The sequence below is a fragment of the Lissotriton helveticus genome, chromosome 7 (assembly GCF_964261635.1).
Source record: "Lissotriton helveticus chromosome 7, aLisHel1.1, whole genome shotgun sequence".
Classification (NCBI taxonomy): domain Eukaryota; kingdom Metazoa; phylum Chordata; class Amphibia; order Caudata; family Salamandridae; genus Lissotriton; species Lissotriton helveticus.
In genome coordinates, this window is record NC_136068.1 from 393,284,269 (window position 1) to 393,310,540 (window position 26,272).

The window sequence follows — 26,272 nt, forward strand, 5'->3', positions numbered from 1 at the left end:
GTGGTTGCAAAAGGACTCCGGTCGAGCCGTATGAGGACACTGACAAAGTTTATTGTTTTATTTCATTTTTGGGGGCATCGCGGTGGTTGCAGAAGGACTCCGGTTGGCACCGGGGGATGAATTTTATAGTTTTACGCTGTGGCCTCTGCACGAGGCTTCCATGTAGTTTACAGTTTATTCTGGTGTCTCAAGTTTGGCGCCTTCTTTGTCAGGTTTGTTTACACAAAAATGTTTTAGGGAGAAAAACAAACAATAAAACGAAAAAAAAGTTTGCCTTTTCGGTTCCATTTGGAACAACGCAGCATCCTGTTTTTAGTTCTTTCGAAGGTTAAAAAAAGTTACAGTCGTAATGCTTTGATGTCTGGACTGTGAGCTGTTAAGCAAATATTGCAAAACAAATATTGTCAAAGCCAACAGACTTGGCTTTTTTATAGTAAAAAATATTGTGTGCCGTGCAATAATGGTCCAATTGCTATAAGTTATCTTCTAATACTTGGCTTAGAGATTTCAGAATCTTAGAATTCACAATCACAGATTTTCTGTAACACTCCTGAATGAAAAACATTTGCGAATTTATACTTGCAGCTATGCACAGGGCTTTCCGCATGCTCACTATTACATAATGTACAACTGTGCACACAAAAATGTTTTCTGTCCTGTTCAATTATATATTTTTTCTTCTATTACTTTTTATTAGTTTGCATGGAGGATAACTTTGTTTTAGGGATGGCGTAATGGGCGTCTAAGCCGCCAATGGCGAGAATATGCTGGTTTCCACGCCGCATCCTGTTCTACACATACCATAAATCGAGATTTTTGCTCCTGTTTGGTTTATTTTTAGTGTTCATGGTTGCTTTTGCTCAATCCAGCACTCCGCATGGGCTGAATTGATTAGCAGAGTAGCTCGCTGGCGCTGCTCGAAAAGTGCTGTTAGCGCACTTTAGTTCAATGACTTGTGGATAAATGGTGTTAAGTGGTGGCTAGTTTTCAGTACTGCAGCAGAATGTCCGCCGCAGCGAATAGGCTAATTGCTCAGGGGCTGAGTCCCTATGTGTGGATACTAGAAGCTTAGCCCCGCCCGCACTGTCACTGTATGTGCACATTCACCCTGGTTGCCTGATATGGTCTCTTTCTTGAGTCCTCCTGACTTCCTACCAAGTGGCATCCTGCATAGTCCTTTATGTGCGCCACCTCCTGCACAGCGCTCATTTAGAGTTTTCCCTGGACCTCTGACTGTACGCATGTTCCAGTAATATGGAATATGGGCAAAGGAATTCTTTCATTTGTATGGGGCCAGACGTGCAAGAATGGAACTGCATTCAGTATTACAGAAAGAGGATTATTAATCCTTCTGTAAGCCAAAACTGTTCTCAGGGCACAGCAGACATGCTAGAGGGTAATTTGACACGAGGCATGACTCCTGCGTTCAGATCCTGGCTCTCACACTTCATCAAACAAGCATTTGCAATGCAATAGGTCTTGCATTTGCGAGAGATTAAGCTAATGGCAATGTAAATGACAATGCCATGTATTTATCTGTTTTCAAAACCAACACAGAAATACAAATTTTGTCATTTACAATGCCAATATCTCAAACTATTCCAAAGGCGAAACCATTGCATTGTAAATGCTTGTTTCAGTGTGGTTCTTCAGGAGCTGCTCTTAGAACACTCTGAGGCCGCCGACCCCTAGTGCTCACTCCCTCCCTCCCTCCCTCCTCGCTCTGCTGCTCCAGCCTGGCGTGGCCTGAAGCGAAATGCAGCACTGCTTGTTGCCTTTGTTCTCTTTCATGTGCCGACCAAGACCAATAGCAGGAGGAAAGGCTTGGTCTAATCTCAATATTTTGTCAATCAAACTCACTGGTGGGAGACAGCAGCTGTTCTGTGCCCACCTCTGTTTTGGAGACAGGAGAGGAGGAAAACACTTAATCAGAGGTACACAAGGGGGACTGTTCCGCGGACTCCACCCAAAAATGTGTTTTCTTTTTGGGATTGATTTTGTATTTTTGCTTACGGGACTTACGTCCGCAAGCTTCTCTTAGCTGCCCCTACACCATTACAAGCTTCACAACACTTATCCTAATGACATGAGCTTCCACACGTTCCTCTCTTCTGCCAGCTTACCTTGGCTGCCCTAACACCACTGCAAACTACCCTACACCCGTCTCAATGGCGCGAGCTTCCACACGTTCCTCACTTCTGCAAGCTTCCCTTGGCTGCCCTAACAGCACTGCAAACTACCCTACACCCGTCCCAATGGCGCGAGCTTCCACACTTTCCTCACTTCTGCAAGCTTCCCTTGGCTGCCCTAACGCCACTGCACACTGACCTACAATGCTCCCAATGACACGAGCTTCCACACATTCCTCACTTCTGCAAGCTTCCCCTGGCTGCCCTAACGCCACTGCAAACGACCCCGCACTGCAACCAATGGCGCGAGCTTCCACACATTCCTCACTTCTGCAAGCTTCCCTTGGCTGCCCTAACACCAGTGCAAACTAGCCTACACTCCTCCCAATGCCACAAGCTTCCACACGTTCCTCACTGCTGCAAGCTTCCCTTGGCTGCCCTAACACCACTGTAAACTAGCCTACACTGCGCCCAATGACGTGAGCTTCCATGCGTTCCTCACCTCTGCAAGCTTACCTTGGCTGCCTTAAAACCACTGCAAACTAGCCCGCACTGCTCCCAATGACCCGAGCTTCCACACGTTTCTCACTTCTGAAGCTTCCCTTGGCTGCCCTTACACCACTGCACACTACCTGACACTGCTCCCAATGCCACGCGCTTCCACACGTTCCTCACTTCTGCAAGATTCCTTTGGCTGCCCTAACACCACTGCACACTATCCGACACTGCTCCCAATGCTGCGAGCTTCCACACGTTCCTCACTTCTGCAAGCTTCCCTTGGCTGCCCTAACATCACTGCACACTATCCGACACTGCTTCCAATGCCGCAAGCTTCTACACTTTCCAATTTCAGCTTGATATAACCTTACACATATTCAGAAATGTAGCTATAATTGAACCACCCAGGATAATGTGCTGCTTGGCTAAACACTTAGGTCAACACTAAGGTCCCAAAGGCGAGACCTATTTGCTATGCTATGCCTATTCTTGTTTTTTAATTGCTATGGAATCTGTTATGTGTACATTTCTAACAAGCAGCACCACCCCACCGACCCCGCAGCCATCAGTCCAAGACACACGCCATCATGTGACTCCTGTTATCATAAGGAGAACTTTCAAGCGTCCATATGCCAAGCCAGGAGGTATGACGTGTATTTCCTATGCACGAGTTTGTGTACCGGTGACTAGTGCTCTTCTTTAACAGATGTAAAGCCGTTTCAGGGTTTGCAAAAAAGATTTGATCAGCACACATAAAGGGGAAAAGAACACGGAAAAGGGACAAATGTTTTGAATGCATTGCTCAGCTATGGTTTAATATGACCGTACATCGGTCAAAGATTTTGACCAGCAATATCGATGCGCCTGAGAATTTCCTAATAAGAAAGTACAGCTACTGATGCTGCTTATTATACCAGACACCCTCAATGAATGTAGAAGGACAGGAACGTCTTTGGATTAAGAACTCTTACACCGTAGAGAGACAGGATTATTGCCAGGTGCGCCTGATCTGAGAGGAGAGACTCAACACAGTAGAAAGGACATTTGATGAGTCCTGAAGTAGTCCTTAAATAAGACGAAACACGTTGGCTACCTGTGAAGATAAGAAAATGTGTACAATAAAAGCAATTTGCAATGACCATATCTTGTTTAGAACGGCTCTTTTCCCCTTTATGTGTGCTGATCAAATCTTTTTTGCAATAGTTTGATGTGGATTTTTTTTCACATTTTTGGAAATTAGGGGGTCTTGTTTCCTTTGATCTTTGCACCATACGTTGTCACTTGATTTACCGAAATACAAATAAATGCGGTACTAAATCAAAGACCTCTTTTGTAAATCATTTTACAGTTTTAGGGGTTGTTGGAAAGTGAAGAGATGCTTCTACGTTGTAATGGAAAAGAGTTTGCACAATAGGAACAATGCAGCCAAAATAGAGGCAACTGTAATCTTTAAAATTACATATTTCATTACCTGTCATTCTGTTTTAGAGTACAACAGTGCTATAAAGAGTTACACGAAGTTTGATGACTGGTACCTGTGGGTGCAGATGTACAAAGGAACTGTGTCCATGCCTGTTTTTCAGTCACTGGAAGCCTTCTGGCCCGGTTTACAGGCAAGTAGACATGTTCACAGAATGTATTTCTGGTTTAGTATAGTGCACGTATGGTTTTCTCTAGAGGGCTTTGTATTCGGGTTAAACAGTACCTCTAATGATGCATGTTTAAGAAGGCTTATTTTAGAACTTATTTTGTTTCTTTGCCCTGTCTACCAATCTGTCGTGGCAAAAACATTTTAAAATAGCAGTTAATGCTGTTCCCAGGCTCATTTGGGACCGTATGTTCCCTTGTTGGCGCACAAAATGTGAATTTGATATTTGCAATCGATAGTTTATCCAATCTACGCTGATCCCGCAGATAACAGCTGTTGAAACATGATTTGTTAGCCAAAGGCAAATACTACAAATGTACAGATTAACCGACTGCAGACCATAATAGTTAGCATTTCTACATCTAGACCCCACGGGAACATGTCTCTTCCTGACTGTCCCCCTGTTGCGCCTGATTATTAGGTGTTTGATTTCTACCATATTTTAATTTTGCTCCCCGTTAGAGCCTCATTGGTGATATGGACAGTGCTATGAAAACATTCCTGAATTACTACACTGTTTGGAAGCAGTATGGGGGTCTGCCGGAGTTCTACAGCATCACGCAGGGCTTCACAGTTGACAAACGTGAGGGCTATCCCCTGAGGCCTGGTAAGTAAGAGGTCCGTGTTTGTTAAGCATATCTCTGGATTCTGTAGACTAACAAAAATTCTGTTTCTGACTAAGATTTAATTGTGTAGTTACCAGATGAATTCATGCCACATGAACGGTTCTGCCAGCACAAGCTTCTCTCCCTGTGACAGAGCCCTCCCACCTGCACATGCTTCATCAACCAAATGCTGTTCTTTCCATCCATTATGCAGCACTTCCCCAGTTTTTGAGCGGTTTTTATTTTAAGAATGACCCTTCCTTGAAAGAAGATGTTTTTAATATTTTCCTGTTCCTAAATGACAAGAAGAAACAAGCATTTGCAATGCAATAGGTCTCACATTCACGCAAGTTTGAGCTATTGGCATTGTAATTGGCAATGCCTTTTATTGATCCGAAAAGCAGAATGCCCATGCACACTCTAACATGAGTTAAATCAAATTATAGCATAAATCAAATGTAACGTAGGAGACAAAAGCATGGAAAACACAAATGTAGTATAGTTTCTTGAAATGAAAACAACAGTTTCGTCATTGAGGTGAGGTGTCTTTAATGTTCAGACATATGAAGAACCAGCCGACACGTGTTTCGTCGTGTGTGGGACAGTCTGCCTACGACTCTTCAGGGCTGTACAAGATTGAAAAAGATCCGAAGGTCGCTCAGTCGGTGATAATTCCAACGCGACAGGGCTCTGGACCATAAAAGGACGGATGATTCAGGTCGAGTTCCTAAAACCCTTGTTGGTAAAATCACGGTATGAAATGCACACTAGAAGCGGTGGTGAGGTGACTGATCAATGAGGAAGCAACACTGTAAAGGATGCTGATATGCAGAAATACAATACGAACCCATCTGTATTGGGTATGGAGTAGGTAGGCGTCTCGGACAGAGACTCTCAGGCGGGTGCGTCCTGGGGTCGTTTCTCTCTATCTGATAGTCTGTGTCCGAGACTCCTGGCTGACATTTACAAGGCAGGGGGGATGTCCACTGAAATAAAGTGAAATATTTGCACTCTGCAGAATAAAGATTTGCACTACGGAGCTCTATGTGGCGTAGTCATTTGCTTGCTATCAGGCTGGGGAGGACGCTACAACCGGTGATAAGTTAGGGAATCTGCAACCCGAGGCGAGGAGCGAACTGTGCAATTGGCCAGCTGCTGGGACCCTGCAGCAGGGGAACCGAAGCCTGAACTGCGCGATCCCTTGCATCCTTCCTTCAAATTGCTGGGCCTCTCGTTTCCACTTTGGAGCCACCACACTTGCTGCCGCCATTTACATCAGCCCTGCGGGTGTGGACCTCCCGCACCGAGCCTGCAATCCCTGCCCGGATGGCTTCTCCACATCGGAAGGCCAGCTTACCTCAACATCGCAGGTGAGAGCCCCACCGACCTGATACACTGCCTCACCTCACTACACCACCGCGGTAGCCCTCATCGAAACCTGCACCAACCATCTAAGGCAGCTGGGGGTAGCCCCGACCCAATATACCCTGCGGCAGCATTGTGAACTCCTAGCCGACACTGTGACATACCCCTGCGGCGCTCACTCGGCATACACAGCACCCTTCGGCCCACGAGGCCTGGCCCACCTACCACCAAGTGGTCTGCACATGCCACCTTTAAGTAGACTGCAGTACTTGTAGGGGCATATTCAGAGCCATACCCTGGGCCCAAATCAACGCCACAAGCACGAACTTCCTCTCTTTCACTCCCCTGCCGCAACGCCATCAATCAACCCCGGCTCAGCGCAACGGGTTCAGGCTCCGAGGCTTAGACACGTATCTCTCCTCCGAAGCAACTCTCCACTGGTAAACGATACGTGCATGTGACCCGACGGTACCCTTGGGCCCAACACCCTGTACACTCAGCACTACGCCACCAGGCCTACAGAAGAGTACTCTTTCCTGGCTCTGGGGCACTGACAAGCAGCCTCCGCTGCTGCCGTGAGGGGAACGGCTGGTCACTTTCATCTTCGGCCGTGAGGGGAACGGCCTGACGAAAACTACAGGTCTCAGAGGCCCTTGCTCTTCAGTGACACTGCCAGCACACCAGGAGGTGCGATAAAAACACTGCGGCCCTCCCGCAGCACGGGACTCTTTCCTGGCTCTGGGGCACTGACAAGCAGCCTCCGCTGCTGCAGTGAGGGGAATGGCTGGTCACTTTCATCTTCGGCCGTGAGGGGAACGGCCCGACAAAAACTACAGCTCCCAGAGGCCCTTGCTCTTCCGTGATGCTGCCAGCGCGCCAGGAGGCGCGATAAAAACACTGCAGCCCTCCCGCAGCTTGGGACTCTTTCCTGGCTCTGGGGTACTGACAAGCAGCCTCTGCCCGTCAGTGGCCGGAAGAGGCTGGGCTGGGCCATCACTCTTGGTTTTAATTTTTTTGTGGAGACCCCTGCAGTGCTTTAAGATTCTGACTCAGTTGAAACATCTTGCAAGATCAGTTATTCCTGTTCCAGGAATCTTTTGTTCAATTGTTAGCCTATTCTGAGTATAAACATGGGTAGGCGGATCGGTGTGGGGAAATCAATCATAGCACACCCACAACTGTCCTCTTCGCTCCAACCAACTTCCATTGACAGAATGCTACAGAGAGCAATTGGAGTAGTTGCTACTAAGACTTAACTAACTGAAAGATGCTTGTCTTTCACTCCTGACTTTGCCCAACCCATTAGCTTGCATGATGTATCAGGCTCCCCAGTATCCACCCCCCAAGAACTTCCAACCTCCCCCCTAAGGACCCGTGCGGCGGTCAATGCAGACGTACTTCATCGAGAGGGTGCTCGCCCGAAAGTCAAGAAAACCAAAAGTGTGGCTTCATTGGGCCAAAAGCGAAAAAACTACCTATGGTCCACGCAATGCCGGGTGATTCCGGGGAGGCTGGTTTGGACACACCTTTATACTCCGACCTGGAGCAGCCAGCCTGGGTTATGGACGTGATGGTGGACTTACAGGTTCAAGTGAGGACCATTGTGAAGGATGAGCTAAAAAACTTGTGGGAAAGGGTGGACAAGCTTGCAAACCTAGTCGAGCTATGGATGGACAAGACCGATGCAGCACTGAGTACAAAGGAACCGGCTAAACCTGCAAATAAAAATCTGGCCCTGCCAGGTATAATCCCTAGCGACTAACTGTATACCAACCCCTAATCCAATATCCCATTGCAACCAGGAAGGTGGGGGAAATGGTTTAACTAATGCTGTTCTAGGAAAAGGATCTAGTTTAAATCACCAGGTACTCAAACAGGGGGTACAGGCAGGAGGAAAGAACGCCCAGACCTTACCTAGACCCCTAGAAAGCAACACTTTTCGCGAGAGGCCAGGGAATAAAAATGTTCCCCAGGAGGTCAGACAAGTGTCAGGGTTAACTCTTCCATCTATAAACCTTCCCCTGGAGTCAGCCCCCTACGTAGTCATACTAGCAGGTGTCCCGGAGTTGAATAAGGAGGGAAGAGAGTCATATTCCGACTTAAAAAACAAATGTACTATACCCTGATAGTGACAAAGCGCTTTCAATACTTCCAGATTCGACATTGGCTCATGGGCAACGACGTCATGCCATTGGCAGACAGACGGCTTACAGAGCACGAGAAATGGTTAGTCACGAAAGAGTTGGACAGGCAAGCGATCTCGGATCTGTATAAAATGCTGAGCCCACCCCCACCTACCTCGCGTTCTGCTGGTCAGGGCGTTGGGAGAAGGAGCTTGGCCGAACCTTTACAGACAAAGAATGGCAAGACATTTATTACAGAGCCCACCACACCGCCAGGAACGTGGCGAGCAGGGAATCAGCAGTTAAGATCACATATTTTTGGCACCTTACCCCGGAGAGGCTTCATCAAGGCAACCCGCGCGCAGTTCGGCCTGCTGGAGGGGGTGTGGCCAGGTGGGGACATTATCCCATCTATTGTGGGAATGTAAGGAATTCACGGAATACTGGAAGGCTGTGCTTTCCGACATCGACAAACACTTCGAAACAGAGATTTCCCTGTTTCCAGCCTACACCATACTTGGTCTCCCCAACCCTCTCACATTTCCACTTAAATCGTTCAAGGGGAAGCAGATGGGGTTAGCGGTGGGGGCAGCGGTGTATCACATCCTTTCCCTTTGGGGCTCTACGAGGACACCTACACGTACGGGGTGGCTTTATAGGCTGTGGTACATCTTGGGCATGGAACGAATACAGGCGACACTCACACAGTCAGCGGACTCCTTCGTCACCACGTGGCAGCCTCTCATTGCGTTACTGGCTGGAGAATTCACGGCACTGACCTGTCCAAAGTATCTTAGGGTTTTACGACTCGCAGATGCATTTGCCGGGAGGAGTGACTCCACCCAACCGTGATTCCAGATACTCGCTCTCGGCGATAGGGTGGGAGGGGCACAGCGACACACCTGAGGGGGGGGTGGCAGGGGGGGAGGGAGGGGCACAGTTGGGGGGAGGGGGAGTTGGTGTTTCGGGGGGTTATATGCACTTATCTTAGATGGCCCATCGTTTCCCGCTAGCACGGATACATTGGCCCCCCTGGAGTCAGAGGTGGGCCCCCCCATTTGGGTGGAGGGGGAGCAATATATGGGTACGTTAGTTGGCCAAGTGGCATTGCACCATGTTAACTGCTGGAAAATTCAATTAAATAAATTTAAACAAAAAAAAAAAACAATGTACACAATGGCTAGCTAGCCACAAAAAACTCTTCTATAGAGACATAAATGAAATTACCATGGTTCGCAGAGTGGGCTGGGTAGGCTGGGGACCCAAAGACATTCCTGGTGATTGCGTTGTGATAAACTTTAAAAACATAGCGCTTGTGTAATTTCTGTTGGATCGTTTACATCAGAGGGACAGGGGAGGCATTAGTTCTTTACCGTTAGGCTATTTTTATCCCCCTGCCCTTATCCCACCAGCAAGAAACAGACATGGTCATTGGTGGGGAGATTGGCCACAGGAAAACCATTTCTCTCCACTAGGACAGGGTCACCCATCCCCCATATTTTTTAACATTCCGGTTCGCAAATTGATTCAACCCTCTGGTAGCAGTAGATTGACTCACGAGTGAGGAACCCCCACCAGAAGTATTCAACCAAGTCAGTGAGCTGGGGGTACTTCAAAGGATCCGAACACATATGGAAAGATCATCAAAGCAGAACCTGGGGCTGGTATCGGAATATGAGGATGAAAAGTCTAGGTCAATCAGGACCACAAACGAGTCACCTTAGCATCAATCCACTAACCCCTGATCCCTCACTGCAGGACTCGCAGACCTCGATCACAGCACAGAGGGACGTAGCATATACCTCACCTACTCGAAGTGGCACCCACAATCCAACCAATGGATCTAGTACAGTACAGCGAGTAGAGTACTGCCAACTCCCCCCGGGTAGTCAGGGGAATGAAGTCACAAACCCCCCTTGCTCAATATACCAAACGGGCCACGCTAGCTTACAAATCCTCTCCTGGAATGTAGCTAGACTACCCTCTAAACTGGATAGTCCTGACTGGGGTCGCTTCATAGAGCAGCACGAAGTCTGCATGTTCCAAGAGACATAGGCCAAAGATGAAACATATAGATTGGGCTACGCATCATTTAGTATTCCAGCCACTCATGCAGGGAAAGGCAGGCCTTCTGGAGGCAGGCCTGTGTACCTGGGTTGCAGTACACCTGGGCTGCCAGGCAAAACAGTTGAAGAGTTTTTCCCGTGACATCCTCTGTGTACTCCTTACCTCTCACATAGAGTTAAACATAGTTTTAATTAACGTATATTCTCGCCCTGTACCAAGAGGGAAAGAGTCCTCCAGACTCGACCAATTAGCTACCTGTCTTACAACTATCCCCGCAAACTTTTGGGTAATCATTGGCGGCAACTTTAACTGCCAGTTTGAACCCCTGAATGGCATGGTCCCCGGCACTCTCTGTGAAGAGAATTCCTTCTGGTCCATCCTAGAGCCCAATAAGGGTATGGATCCCATTAGCGCTAGAGATAAGCACCCTCACATTAAACCTCTCTCTGAGAGCTTGTAATGGACACACCCTATCCGACTTGCCTGGGATTTATACCTTCAATAGACTGGGGCACACTTCTATTATTGACTACATCATGGTAGATGTGAAATCATGGCATAAAGTGTTAGATTTTAAAATCAGTCCGCGCCATGATAGCAACCATAACGCCCTCATCCTAGTAATAATTACACCCTTTGCTAAGAATCCATCTGCCAAATTGCCAGTCCCAGATACCGTCCTGATTCAGTCCAACGGAGGTAGGAGAGTTTGCTGGGGCGAGTTTGCCCAGTCAGAAGACAAACTGGCCCCCTCTACCAACAAATCCTCCCATATTTTTCAGCTGCATATCAAGCTGCAGAGACAAAGGCACGTCTATTTATAATTCAATCATCTCTAAAAATCACCATGAGCTGTTTTCCGCCATGGCCACATTTTTCTACTTAAACAAAAAATCTAGGGCGACCAAAAAATCCCAACACCCATGGTTTAATTCAAACTGCTGTAAGGCTAAAAATGTTCTTATCATCGCCATTAAAAGCAATGTCAGGCCAGCGATTAAAGACGCGGGGGCAAAATACAAGAATGCCATTGCCAAGACCAAAAAAAGTTGGGAATCGCAAAAGTGGGGCGAGCTCAGAAGTGCCTTATCAAATCACGACCTAAGGACCTTCTGGAATATCATCAACTCAGGGTCTCAGGAGGGCAAATTAGCCATAGAACCCAATATTAGCGAAGAAGTGTGGAAGGCCCATTTTAAATCACTCTACTCAAGGCTTGATGATGGGGGAAGGTCAAATTCACAGACCCATACCGTCCCTTTGCACGATATTCGCAGAAACTCCACCAATCTTGCTAAGAGAAGTTTCCGAGGCCCTGGGCATGATTAAACCAGCAAAGGCCGCAGGGCTGGATGAGATCCCTGGTGATCTTTTCCGCTCTGAGCCGACTGTTTGGGCCCCTTACCTAGCTACCCTGCTCAATGCAGTTCTCCAAGGTATGGCGATTCCCACAACATGGGCAGGAGCCGAAATTATACGATCTACAAAAAAGGCTCTGCGCTTTTACCTACCAACTATCACCAAATTAGCTTGATAGATGTAAGCCAAAATATCTTTGCACGTGTCCTATTGGGAGTCTCCAAAACTGGATGGAGGAAAATAACATCCTTACCCCCGCCCCCCCCCTCCCCCAAGCCGGTTTTTGAGCAAGGATATCAACAATTGACCAGATCCTAAGGCTACAGATGGTTCATTGGAAAACTGTTAGTATAGAGGGTGGCATCCTCTACCTCATATTTGTAGACCTTAAGTCAGCTTTCGATCTGGTACCAATCGACAAACTCTGGGCAACTCTACTAGATATGGGTGTACCAGAGTATCTTTGCCACCAGTTAAAAGGTTTACATCAGAGCAACTTTGCCCGAATTCGATTTGGCAAAAACGGCAAACTATCATCTCCCCTGCCTGTCGAGAGAAGGGTCCGGCAAGGCTGTGTGCTGGCCCCAACTCTCTTCTGCCTTTATATTAATGGCCTAGTAGAATCTTTAAATGCCGGGGTAAATATCGATGCTCCCAGGTTGGCGAAATGCACTATTTCTGCCCTCATGTTTGCACATGATACCCTCTTGCTTGCTAAATCCCCTATGGGAATCCAGTGAACCCTGGATAACTTTGGCGTCTTCTGCAAACAGCGGGGATTAGAAATTAACTTCCAAAAAACAAAGTACATGGTTTTCAATGGGGGTAATACCACCCGCCCAAGCCCTTCTTTGGATGGAAGTCCCTTAGAGAGGGTATCCATTTTTGAGTACCTGGGAATTACACTGACGGAGAAAATGGATTGGTGAGCCCAAATCAGTAAATCAGGCTTAAAATTATCCCAGACTACGGGGGTATTCTAAAACTATATAGGACATGCACTGATAAACGGGTGAGTCCTGCGGTGGAAATCTACGAGGCCCAGGCTAGGGCGGCTGCACTTTATGGAGCCGAACTATGGGGGCATTGTTCAACTGGCCAGCTAGCTCGTTCTGAGAATCTATTTGCTAGACAACTCATTGGTTTGCCACCCAGTACACCTTTAATACCCCTACGTATGGAGCTGGGAATTAGACCCATCGATAAAGAAGCTGCCCTCAGACCCTTATAACACTGGAGGTGCCTGTGGTCCACCCCTGAACCAGCCTCCTATAGAGAAGAACAAATTGTTGTCATGGGGTTGCGGGGTGCAGGGAAGTTGCCCTGGTTGTTACACGTCAAGAAAACATGTGAGGACTTGGGCAGGGGCAGTCTGTGGCACAATGCAGAAGAAATCTCCCAAATAACTCCCAGAAAAACTCTAATTGAGCTATAGAGACTATAAGCTCACCCAGCTTGAGATGAGATCCTCAGTGGGGAGACTGACGGCTGAGTTCCTGGAAGTTAAATCCATATATATTTTAGAACCAGTGTTGGACGACATACAGCCGCTCTTGGCTAAGAAGCTTTATCTGCAATTTAGGTATGGAGTCCTTCCGCTGTGTTCATTCACAAAGAAGAGGGAGGGCCACACAAATACAGAGTGTCCAGCGTGCCTTAACGTAGATGAGACTGATGTTCATGTGATATTTTTCTGCCAAGGATACTGGAAGGCTAGGTCCCGATGGCTACTACAACTTTGCAGGAACTTGGGGTTGAGACATTGTCATAGCGTGTATAGGATTTTAAAATCTGACACACCTATGCCCATTGTCTTTTCAATTCAACGCTTTTTATTCACTATGTGGTGCATGCGTAGAGCCATCTTGAATAAGCCTCTAAATAGTCCTTGATAGGTTTCAACAGATCTTTTTGTACCAATTTCTATTTATGCGGCTGCTATGGAGTTAATTGAATTAATATTAATACCTAATATGCCTGTCCCGGAATGTGCAATTCCCCCCGAATGCCTGTGGTCTTATTTATGCACTGTGTGATAACTTGAGGCATATATGCCAGCTATGTAAATCCCTTTTTTTTAAGCTTTTAAGTCATTACTTCTATGTTTACTCAACTTTCAAACTTGTATGGAGCAAACAACTATTGGAACCAGCCTCCAAAGCATATGCACTTTATGTTCCGCTCTATAGGATGGCTAATGCCTGGGGAAGTTTCCCCAGTGCGTGGAATGTAAATCCTTTGTCTTGTTCCCTATTTATTGTATTTTATACATTTTTAAAATGTTATTCTTAAATTGTGCTTTTTATGGCCAATTGTGCCGAAATAAAGTTTTATGAACGAACGAGCAACCCAAATTAATGAGAGGGCTCTCCCTGAGAGTTTGCTGAGGTCCAGCAAACTGCTTGTCCATGCCAAGCGCGTCTCAGTTGTAGTGAAGCAGTAGACAGTTAGCAAATGTGTCGTCAAAGCACCACTCCAGGAAGTACAAGGATTTCGAGGAAGGTAAAGGCCCTCTAGAAAGTTCAGTCACAGTGGGCTTGGAACCTGCTGGTGAGGCCGAACGGAGAGGTACTGCGCCACAACATAATACAGAGCCAGTATACATACAGTACGATAGCGCTAAAGGTAGAGAAAACCAGGTGCAGAGAAGCACAGAAGGCTGCGATAGCCAAGTCCAGAAGAGCGCACCAAAAGTAGAACCACACAGGCACCAAGAAACGTTAAGGCCAAGACAGCCCGGTAAAGAGAATACAAGTGCTTTCACCAGATCTAGAGTAAAGAGATCTAATTGACCTCCACATCATGTGCAGCGACCAAATTGAACGCACAGGGGTTGTGCTTCTGGAGTTGTTGGTACCCGGAACTGGCATACCACCAAAGCTGCACGGTGCACTCAGCACAACTCAAAAGGTCTTCGTGAATTGAAGGGCTTCAATTACCGTGGAAAGGTGCACGAAATACGGCTCCACCACTTTCCTGACTCCGCGTCTTCTATTTGATATTACTAAAAAACTGAATATTGGTGCCAGATGTACTGCCTGGATTGAGAAGTTTGATGATTTCATCGGCACACTAGTAGAAACAAATGACAAGAGGCAATAAAGAAAGTACCCAAGTACACAAGCTGATGAAATATTTTACTGTCAGATTAAAGCGGCGTTGGTAATCAAGTGCAGTCTGATGCTGAACGATGACTGTGAAAGGTACAAATCTTCAACCAAGCTAGACAGCAAGCTGTAGAAATGATGAATGAGTTTGTCGTCAGACCGGAGGCCCTCATCAAACATTGCAAGTTCGATGAGTTCAATGATGAAGAAGCCATTTGTTTCAGAGTCATCAATGGTTGCATTTCCGACTCATTCAGATGACGTATGCTGCGTGAGACACTCAGTCTGGAGAGAGTAATCATGGCTGTGAGAGCAGAAGAAAGTGCAGATTGACAAGTTGCTGAAATGGAAACTGGAGTAGCCAGGGTGAGTCCGAATTGACCATGAAAAGCAATGCAGAGACACAAGGTTGAAGGCCTTAAAGTGATGATTCTGGATTTTTTGTTTTTTTTCCGATGCAAATTCTCCTGTCTGCACGAAGAAAATGTCCCGCCAGTGGGCAAACGTGCAAGGGCAGTGGTAAAGAAAAATATTTCATAATGGTTTGAAGAACAAAAGAGAAACCAACTACATCACGTCTAGAAGAGAAAAAGGACACCAGAAGTCAAAAGATCACATTAAAGGTAAAAGGTTGTTCTATACGTTTCAGCATCGATAGTGGTGCTTCCATAATCATGCCAGCTGAGAAGTACAATGAACTATCGCCTGCGCCCGGTCTCACACCTTCAAAGACAAAAGTATACACAGGGGTTACCTACATGCTTTTGCAAAGTCAAGAATCCTTTGAATCCACCATGTGCACAAGAAAACGAAGATATAAGTACCAATTCAGGTTCTTAAAGGTACTTTGTCAAGTGAATGTTTACTCAGTTTTGGTACTAAAGCAGAAATGGGTCTGATTTCCATCAGTTACAACATAAATGCTCATGCAGACATCGTAATCAGTTCCCATCAGTTTCATGGACTGGGAAAGGTTAAGACCATAAAAGTGCGACTTCACATCAAATGAAGACATTCACCCTGTTACTCAATGGCATTGTCTACTTGCAAGAAGCTGTTGAGGAAGAACTGGAAACGCTGTTGAAGCATGACCTACTTTTGTTTATTTTTAAACAAGTTTATTTTTAAGAATTTGAATTTATAAAGAAGTCTTGAATGCACGATAAAAGTTGGTAGTTGGGCAGTCATAATTGGCATAGGGCAAAATATATATCAACAGTTCCTCTGAAAGAGAGCATGAGGTTAGATACCAACACAGTACGTATACATATGTATACATTGTTCCAATAAGTTTGATCCCTACTGCACTCCCAGAGGGTGTGTATGAATGTACTGTGTTGTGTATGGCATCTAAGGCAATCTGGGTTATCTGCTGTCCCCATGGAATCAAGTTGTGCTCTGTCAAAGTAGGTCCTATGCAGGATTTTATACTGAATGAGCCATAGTTATAGTTTGATCGCTACTTCTCTTGGGTGCATAAGGGCGGCTTCCCAGTCAATATCCTCTAGTGGACCAGTGGGAAATTCCCACTTAGTCCGAAGAGGGCCTAGTTTGTCAGGCATATTGTTAATCAGTGTTTTATAAGTCAATGAGATGGCTTGAGTTAAAATATCTTCCTGTAAAAGTCTACCTTCTAATGGGGCTTATTCCGGCAGTTTCATTGCATCCAGTCCCTCCGCCTGCCAGGCATGTTTTAGTCTGAGATAGGCATAGGCTTGAGTGTCATGTAGCTGATACGTGGCTTGCAACGAGGCAAATGGGGCCAGTGTGCCTGCCTGCAATTCATCCCCTATTTTAGAGATCCCTATGAAACCCCACTGTTTATTTTTTTTTTATTTTTTTTTTTTTAAAACCTTTATTGTACAGAAGGCGCTCACAGATACGGGCCTACAACCCGCCGGGCCGGCCACCACAATAAATTGTCATACGAGGCAATACAGGAGAGACAACAGGATTTCTAAATAGCTCATATGGAAGGTAAAAGTAGCAAGTCTTCGAGTCGCCATCCGGGACAGGATAAAAGTAGGTTAATTTTATAATTGAAAATAGGGTATAGCAGGATAACAGTCCGTAAAGTCCAGAGGGCCGTGGTGAGCCGTGAGCAAGCCGAAGTCTCGAATACCGGAAAAGACAAAAAGAACCGTACAGTTTGATAAAGGCAGAACGTGAGTCCCACATCAAGAACAATCACAATCGCTGCTCAACACCCTCCCACCACTACCAGGGCACACAATAATAAAACAGCGAAAAATACGGTCACAAAACTAGAAGCCCTCCGTTACAACAACCCAAGGGAGAAATAAGGAAAATAGGAGGGGGAAAAGGGAAAATAAGGGAGGAAGAGGACATCGGAAAAAGGGGAGGGGAAAGTAAGTAAGGGCGCAGCCTCAGCGCATGTCCCCCACGGCTAACAAAGCACCCAATACTAAGTCGGCACATGGAACTAGTGGCAACAGGAGAAATGAATGCGTAGTGAACCGTGACAGCAGATATACCAAGAGGGCCATGCCAGCACGAACACCCCGGGGGGCTACTCGCCGACACCGCGCCACGAAATTAGGGGATAGATGAGAGCCATAGAACCAAAAAGAGGAACAAGGGAAGATACAATAAAATAGACCCCCCCACCACCCCGCACAGCCCACCCTGCACCCCTGCAGAAGGCTATGGCCTACCCCCCAGCAGCGTGCCTGTCGCCCTAATTAGAACCCGAAATATAGAAGAATATAGAAAGAAAGAATCACGTAGATTAAAAAGGAGGGGGGGGGAGGGAAAACAGGGAAAAACAGCGGGAGAGGAGCCACATAAGCAAAACCCCTTCAGCTCCCGCCCCCCCGCCCAAAAACACTCAGAGCCCACGGGAAGATAGTAAACACCCGGATAAGCTCCAGGAACGTAAAGACGTAGCAAACATAATCATACAATTATGAAGGGATCACCCAACCATACCACAAAATAACAGTCCACAGAGGCAAGATCAGTTCAACCCTGTCCTCGTTTTTCGCCAACTGTAGTAGTCCAACGAACCAGGAACCAGATCGCATTGAGCCGGAGGTGAAGAACAGGGACTCGAATCAAAAAAACACTCAAGTCATAGCGATCGCGACACGGATAATCCAGAAAGTACAGTAACCACCTCAGGCAAAGCAGGCACAGTTCCGATTGGAATACGGAGAAAGCCGGTCCAGCGGCGCAGTCACAGGATCTTCGTTCGGCCATGTCAGGCAAAAGAGGAAAAGGAGACCCATCGTGGGCAGTCAATTCGGGATCCGGCTGGGGCACCTCCAGAGCAAAAGAAGGCACAGGATGAAGAAGGGGAGCGGACCCCCGGACGTCGACACCAACAGCAGCTTCCAGGTCCACGACCCCAAGGAAAGGTCCGGCAGCACACAACAGAGATGACGCCGCACAAACCGGGAGGGGCCCGGCAGGCCCGGCCAAAGGACCTCTATCCAGGATGGCGACAGGTGCGGCCATGGGCGTCCCCCAGGAGCGCAGGGCGGCCAGGATGTCGGCAAGTGTAGGATAACCTTTACAGTATTCAGAAAGCGAGCCGTGCGGCGGGCCCGCTACGCCGGGCCCGGCGAGGCCGAGAGTCATGGGGCCGGCCGCCATCTTAGAAGCCCGGCGGGGCCGCTGCAAACACTGACCCCCGCCCGGATATCAGCGTGGCAAAACAGGATTCCGGCAACCACCAGCGGAGGTGCCTCCAGGGCAGGAAGGGAAGCCACCAGAAGAAGGCAATGCGCCGGCACCCCACACGCCGCCGGCACCGTTCTCCGAGTCCGGGCGGAGGAACTCAAAATGGCCGGGCCGGAGAACAAAGGGGAGACGAGCCAGATGTACGGTTAACCCCGTCCATGGAAGTCAGCGCCCCAACACCAGGCAGCAGGACCGCCGGACCAGGCCCGGGAGGCCGCAAGCGGTCTATTAGCACATCGGCCCCTCCGACCGACTCCACACCACCTCCAAGGGCCGGCCACCACGCCCCGTCCAGCCCGGGCGCCGCCAGGGAGTGCCAGGTCCGGCCGCTCCGGAGGCCCCGAAGCAGACAGGGGCGTAGCTCAGGATCCGCGACACCCAGGAGCCACCGGAACAAACGGTAAGTGTCTGTGAGTTATCGTCGTTCCATTGCACATCGTGGAATTCTTCCCGGGGCAGGATAAAGTACAGGATATTTCTTGCAGACAGGAGAGTGAACGGAGCCGAGCTAAAACGTGGCCATCTCGGACGCGAGCTTGGCTCCTCCCCTCAAAACCCCACTGTTTAAAACCTCTCAGTTTTCGAATTTCAGTCAGTCTAGTTTCCTCCCACACCGGGGTCTCCCTTGTTAGTTTCATGTCCCATTTCCTTAGCTTCTCAGCACTTTTCCACGCCTCCAGCACGTGTTGGGTAGCTGATAGGAGTCAAGTGTAGCCTTTGCCACCACAGATAAAGGGTAATTGTGCACGCCCTTTAAATTGTAGCCATTCCAGCCTGTAGGTGGGGTGGTCTCCTGGAGCGGGGTTCAGTTCATTAATTACAATGAGATGGGCTGCTCTGTAGTATGCTCTGGTATCCGGCAGGGTGAGCCCCCCCATTGTAGGGGTTTTGCTGTACCATTTGTAATGCTATTCATGCGTGGGCCCTGTCCCATAGAAGTAAGAGTAGCTCGCTATTGAGGGTTGTGAACACGGTCTCTGGGATTTTAAAATAGGTATTTTGCAAGATGTACAGCAACTGCAGTAGTGTGATCATCTTATACATAGCGGCCTTTCCCATGATTGTCAAGATGAGTTTCCTCCATCTCTTGACATCTTCTTGGAAGTTCGAGAGAATTAGTCTGATATTGTGCTCTAAGTTAGTTGCTACCTCAGTGGTAATATAGAGTCCCAGGTAAGTGAACCCCTCCGTGATTAGCCGTAAACAACTCGGATAAGTTTGGGGCTCTACCATTCCAGCTATGGGGAACAGGGTAGACTTACCCCAGTTAATCCGATATCCGGAATGTCGGCCATATTCTTAAAAAATTGTAACAGTTTAGCGAGTGTCGCTGCTGGGTCAGAGACGTATATAAAATATCGTCCGCATACAGCGATATGCATTCTTCTTCTAAGAATCGGGACTCGTCTGCGAAACCCCCCAAACCTTGATGAGTTCGAACTACACTGGCCAAAGGGTCCATTATATGGGCAAATAGTAGGGGAGGCAGGGGACAACCCTGCCTAGTGCCTCATTGAATCGACCAATCGTCGAGACCACCCCGTTAACTCTGACTTTAGCCTCAGGCGCATTATACAGGAGTGCCAACCAATCCCTGAAGATTAGGACAAAGCCAAACTTTTCCAAGGTGCATCTCATGAAGGGCCAATGAATGGTATTGAATGCCTTCCCAGCGTCCAACGAAAGGAGCAGATGGGGGCTTTCCCTACTCTGAACCGTGGCCATCCGATTGGCCAAGCGTCGTAGGGTAAAACGCGTGGCTCGCTGAGGCATGAAACCGGATTGGTCTAGTTCAACATTTGTAAGTTCAAGTTCAACATTTGTATAGCGCACTACTCACCCAGAGGGTCTCAAGGCGCTTGAGGGAGGGGGGTACTTACTTATCGAATATCCAAGTTTTTAGTTGTTTTCTGAAGGAGAGGTGGTTCTGTGTAAGGCGGAGGTGGGTGGGGAGAGAATTCCAGGTCTTGGCCGCTAAGTAGGAGAAGGATCTTCCCCCCATGGTGGATCTGTGGATGCGCGGAATTGCGGCGAGGGCTAGATTGGACGATTGTAGTTGGCGGGTGGGGGTGTAGAAGGACAGGCGCGTGTTGAGGCATTCGGGTCCTAGGTCGTAGAGGGCTTTGTGTGCGTGGGTGAGGAGACGGAACGTTATTTTCTTGTTGACGGGGAGCCAGTGGAGGTCTTTAAGGTGACCGGAAATGTGAGCTTGGCGGGGGATGTCTAGTATAAGTCTGGCTGAGGCGTTTTGGATGCGTTGGAGTTTTTTCTGTAGTTTGGCTGTGGTTCCGGCGTAAAGGGTGTTTCCGTAGTCCAGTCGGCTTGTGACCAGTGCGTGGGTGACCGTCTTTCTTGTTTCGGTGGGGATCCAGCGGAAGATTTTTTTGAGTATGCGTAGGATGCTGAAGCATGATGATGAGACGGCGTTGACTTGTCTGGTCATCGAGAGGGAGGAGTCCAGGATGAAGCCCAGGTTACGTGCGTCGTCTGTAGGTATGGGTGCAGTTCCCAGGGCCGGTGGCCACCATGAGTCGTCCCAGGCAGGGGGGGATGAACCTAAGATGAGGACTTCCGTTTTGTCCGAGTTCAGTTTTAAACGGCTGTTCTTCATCCACTCGGCTACTTCTTTCATTCCTTCGTGTAAGTTGGTGAGGGAGAGGATCAGCTGGGTGTCGTCTGCGTAGGAGATGATGTTGAGGTTGTGTTGGCGCGCGATGGATGCGAGGGGACTCATGTATACGTTGAAGAGGGTGGGACTGAGTGATGATCCTTGTGGTACGCCGCAGATGACTTCGGTGGCCTCTGATCTAAAAGGGGGGAGGTGGACTCTCTGGGTTCTTCCGGCGAGGAACGAGATGATCCAGTCCAATGCTTTTCCTTGTATTCCGACTTTGCTGAGGCGTTGTATGAGGGTGCAATGACAGACTGTGTCGAAGGCTGCGGAGAGGTCAAGTAGGATGAGGGCAACTGTTTCTCCGTTGTCTAGTAGTTTTCGAATGTCGTCTGTTGCTGCGATGAGGGCGGTCTCGGTGCTGTGTTTGGCTCGGAAGCCGGACTGTGATGGGTCGAGGGATTTGTTGGATTCGAGGAAGGTGGCAAGCTGACTGTTGACGACTTTCTCAATGACTTTGGCAGGGAATGGGAGGAGTGAGATGGGGCGGTAGTTCTTAAGTTCAGTGGGGTCTGCTGTGGGTTTCTTCAGAAGGGCGCTGAGTTCGGCATGTTTCCAGCTTTTTAGGAAGGTAGCGGAGTTGAGGGAGCAGTTGATGACGTCTCGGAGATGGGGTGCGATAATGGAGTCTGCTTTGTTGAAAATGTGGTGGGGACATGGGTCGGATGGCGATCCTGAGTGGATGGAGTTCATCAGGCGGATGGTGTCTTCAGTGGTGTTTGGGTTCCAGGCGCAAAGGTTGTTAGAGGGGGCTTTTAGTTCGGAGGTGGGTGGAGTGGGCTGGTCTCCGGACTGGTTTTCTAAGCTGTTATGTATGTCAGCGATTTTGTTGTGGAAGAATGAGGCTAGGGAGTCGCAGAGGTCTTGGGAGGGAGTGATGTCGTTGGTGCCGGCGGTGGGGTTGGTAAATTCTTTGACGATGTTGAATAGTTCCTTGCTGTTGTGGGCGTTGTTGTCAAGTCGATCCTTGAATGCTGATTTCTTGGTGGATCGGATCAGTTGGTGGTGTTTGCGGGTGGCGTTCTTGAAGGTGGCCAGGTTGTCAGTGGTTGGGTTTTTTCTCCAGGCTTTCTCGAGGGTGCGACAGAACTTCTTGGATTTCTTAAGGTCATCGTTGAACCAGGGGGCTTTTTTGCTACCTTGCTTGATTTGATGTTTTTTCAAGGGTGCTAATTCGTCTGCGCTGTGGGTGATCCATTGTGTGAGGTTGGTGGCTGCAAGGTTTGGGTCCGATGATAGTGCAGGAGGGTTTTGGTGAAGCGATGTGAAGAGTTGGTCGGTGGTAATTTTGTTCCAGTTTCGGCAGGGAATTTGTTGTGGGTGGTTGTGGGTCATAGTCTTTTTGTAGTTGAAGTGAACGCAACTGTGGTCCGTCCAATGGAGAGCTGTGGTGTGATTGAAGGAGATGTGCTTGCGGGAGGTGAAGATTGGGTCGAGCGTGTGTCCGGCATAGTGGGTGGGGGTGTTAACAAGTTGTTTGAGTCCGAGATTGGCGCGATTGTCCAGGAGGGTGGTTGTGTTGCTGTCGTTGTTTTTTTCCAGGTGGAAATTGAGGTCCCCTAGTAGAATGTAGTCTTCGGAGGGGAGGGCGTGTGGGCTGATGAAGTCAGTGATGTCTTCGCTGAATTGTGTGCGGGGTCCTGGTGGCCTGTAGATGAGGGTGCCTCTGAGTGTGGTCTTGGGGTCGGTGTGGATCTGGAAGTGAAGGTGTTCCGCGGTTGCGAGGTTGTCGTCGGAACTGGTCGTGATGCGGATGGTGTTCTTATGGACGATGGCGATGCCTCCTCCTGTTTGGTTGGTGCGGTCCTTTCGGATGATCTTGTAGCCTTCCGGGATGGCTATGGCGATGTCGGGTGCTGATGAGGCGTTCATCCAGGTTTCTGTAAGGAAGGCGACGTCCGGTGATGTGGTGTCGAGTAGGTTCCAAAGGTCAATGACGTGTTTGTGGACCGAGTGGGTGTTGAGTAGGATGCACTTCAGGTGGTTAGTGTTGGAGCTCTGTTTGGAGTTTGTGGATTTGGTGTGGGTCTTGATGCAGTCGAACTTGCAGGAGTGGCAGGTGAAGGGTCCATGGGTGTGTCCTGGGGCGGCTTGGTGGCAGTTTGGTGGTCGGCCGGGGTTAAGGGCTAAGAGGGTTGCAGCGTCGTACGTTATGCGGGTGGAGAGGATTTTGCGGGGGCCAGGGGGTCTGGCGCTGGGCGCGGTCCAGGCGCGGACGGGCGTAGACGGGCTTACCTTTGGCGCACCTTCGGCGCGCATAGGGCGCGTTCGCTGCGCGTGAACGCTGCACGCAGGTGCATCTGACATAAGTGGATAGTGGAGGGGGGCGGAGCGAGGGAGGAGCAGCTGGGAGGCGGGAGCGGGGTGGAGAGCCGGGCTGGGAGGCACAATAACAAACAACAAAATGGCAGCAAGCCAAAAGCGAAGAAGGACGAGATTGGGGCACAGCCTCAACAAACGCTAAGAAATGGGCAAGCGGTACCGGCACAATCAGGCACCAACAACGCAAGCAGGCAAGCGAGCAACACACAATGCAATATCAATTAAACAACAGTCTAGCAGTCCAGCGCCACGAAAATTGTACAATCAGGCACAAATAATTGGGCAGTCTGGCAGTATAGCGCTACGATAGTAGTCTAAACAGGCACAAATTATTCAGCAGTCTGGCAGTATAGCGCTACGATACCACAAATTAGAGCAGGGAGCAGCGTGGGGAGCGACCGCTTCTGAGGAGCTCAGGACGGTCACCTATGTATCAAGGGGGTTATGACCGTTAGGAGCCACATTGCAAGAATAGTAGGCAGAATTTTGGTCTCGATGTTGAGCAGAGATATGGGCCGATAGGACCCACAGGCCTCCGGAGGTTTCACTGTCTTATGAGTTACCTCTAGAGTGGCCATTCGAAGATCTTGTGGGAGAATCCCTTGCTTTTTGGCCTTCAGGAACATGTTTAATAAGTGTAGTGCCAGCAAACTACTATTTAATTAGAAAAATTCTCCCCGGAGTCCGTTTGGGCTAGGGTTTTTCCCGACTTTTGGCGGCCAATGGCCTCTGTCACTTCCTCAAGAGTGAGGTCCTCTTCTAGTCTGTCCCTCTCCTCCCGAGAGAGCGAGGGAAGCTCGATTGCGTCTAAGTAGTGGAATATTTGCGCCACGTCCGCCTGAGATGTGGCCGCATACAAATTTGTGTAGTACAGTGCAAAGGCCCCTGCAATATCTGTGGGTGTTGTATGTGTGGAGCTTTGGTCTGTAATGGACGTTACCTATCTTGACTCCATTTCCTTCCTGCCCAGCCACGCTAGCAGTTTCCCTGCCTTGTCGCCTGTCTCGTAGAGTCGATGTTGGTCTGCCAATTGCCGAGCCCTCACCTCCCTGGTTGCCAATGCCTGATATTCCCCTTTAGTTATTTCGATTTGGCAAAGGATATGAACAGTCATTGTGGAGGCGCCGCTGCCCTCCAGAGTCAAGAGCTTGCGTTATAAGGCCTCCATCTCATGGGTTACTCGTCTCTTTTTATGGGCCATTATATTTTGCGCTCTGTCTCTCAACACCGTCTTGAATGCTTCCCACAAAGTGACTGCTGACTGTACTGAACCTACATTCTCATTAAAGTAGAGCTCTGAATTTACCCTTAGCTCTTTAGCAACCCTTCTATCTTTCAAGGCCCATGGGCTCAGTCTCCAGTTCGTTGCCTGACGATTGCCCGTCCCGCCCACCATTAATAAAAGCGGTGAATGGTCCCCAAGCTAGGTATTCCACCCTCTCCACCGGTCCGACCTCCCGGATGGGAGCAAAGAGATAGTCTAATCTTGAAAATACTCTATGAGCCCCCGAAAAGTAGGACTAGTCACGCAACATGGGGCGGTGTCGTCTCCACAAGTCCGTCAGTCCAAGGGCGTCCTGGAATTTTGTCAACATTGTGGGCCCTTGGTGCCCAGGTCTTAGTTGGGTTCGATCTAGGGAGGGCTCACCACATCGTTGAAGTCCCCTCCAATGATATGTAAAGCAGGTCCGGAGTGCAATAGGATCTCTGTCAGCCTAACTAGCGTATGTTGCTGCAGTCGTGGGGGTGCGTAGGCACTGGAAAGTAAATGTAAATATAAATGGCAGCATTTATAAAAAGCACAGCTACCTCCGGAGAGGTGTCCCGGCGCTGGGGGCCATCGGGAAGATTAAGCAAGCTATTGCCCAGAGTCACATGGTGCTAGGCTAACCTGCCTCCGCAGCCGGGGATCGAACAGTGAACCCTGTGGTCCGGAGTCAGCCACCCTAGCCGCTGCGCCACACCTCTTCTAAGAACGTCTTACTGTTCCAAATTCCCTGCACTGCAACAAAAGTGCCGTCAGAATCCACCCACTGTTGAGTAATACGAAAGGGAGGTGACTTTTTAATGAGAATAGCCACTCCTCTCGAACCCTTAGTAAAACCTGCATGCGCCAGAGTAGTATAATGCCCTCTTCCCAGGAAAGAAAAACTCAAACCTAATAGGTTTGTAAAAAGATTATGTCGGGTTTAAGTCGTTTGAGATAATCAGATACGAGACCCCGCTTGATTTTGTTTCCTAACCCATTGACATTGCATGCCAATGCCGTAAATCTGTCCTCAGTCATTGCAGCACACTTCGTGACTCATTACATATCCCGCCCCCTCCCAGAGGATCGCCCACGTCCCACAATCCCAGCCTACTTTCGGCATTCATTTGGTTTAACTGAAAAGAACAGTCTCCCCACCCGCATGACAAACTCAATACACAACATGCAACAAAGTATAATCTACCCCACACCCTACACTCTTCAGGTACCCATATCCTCCCCCAATTTGTCAACAAGACAACTCTGGCATGGGTAATCCACTAAGAGGTCTGTAGCTCTCCCTCTTTCCCCTGTTTCAATTAACTACACAATAATATGATAACAGCACTCAGCGTACTCCCCTGTTTTAGGCCAAAGTTCTGCAATGTCTACCAGGCCTTAATGTTATCTTACTGTCTGTTGGCGGC

General features: G+C 48.6%; 1 protein-coding gene across 1 annotated transcript in view; it reads left to right on the top strand.

Moving 5' to 3' along the window:
- The window catches only part of EDEM2 (ER degradation enhancing alpha-mannosidase like protein 2), a 217,711-nt gene that overhangs the window by 151,456 nt on the left and 39,983 nt on the right, over window positions 1–26,272 (top strand). Inside the window, exons 8-9 of the mRNA XM_078652241.1 lie at window positions 4,116–4,240; window positions 4,738–4,882. Of these exons, the coding sequence (XP_078508367.1) occupies window positions 4,116–4,240; window positions 4,738–4,882 (270 nt within the window). The remainder of the gene's footprint in view (window positions 1–4,115; window positions 4,241–4,737; window positions 4,883–26,272) is intronic.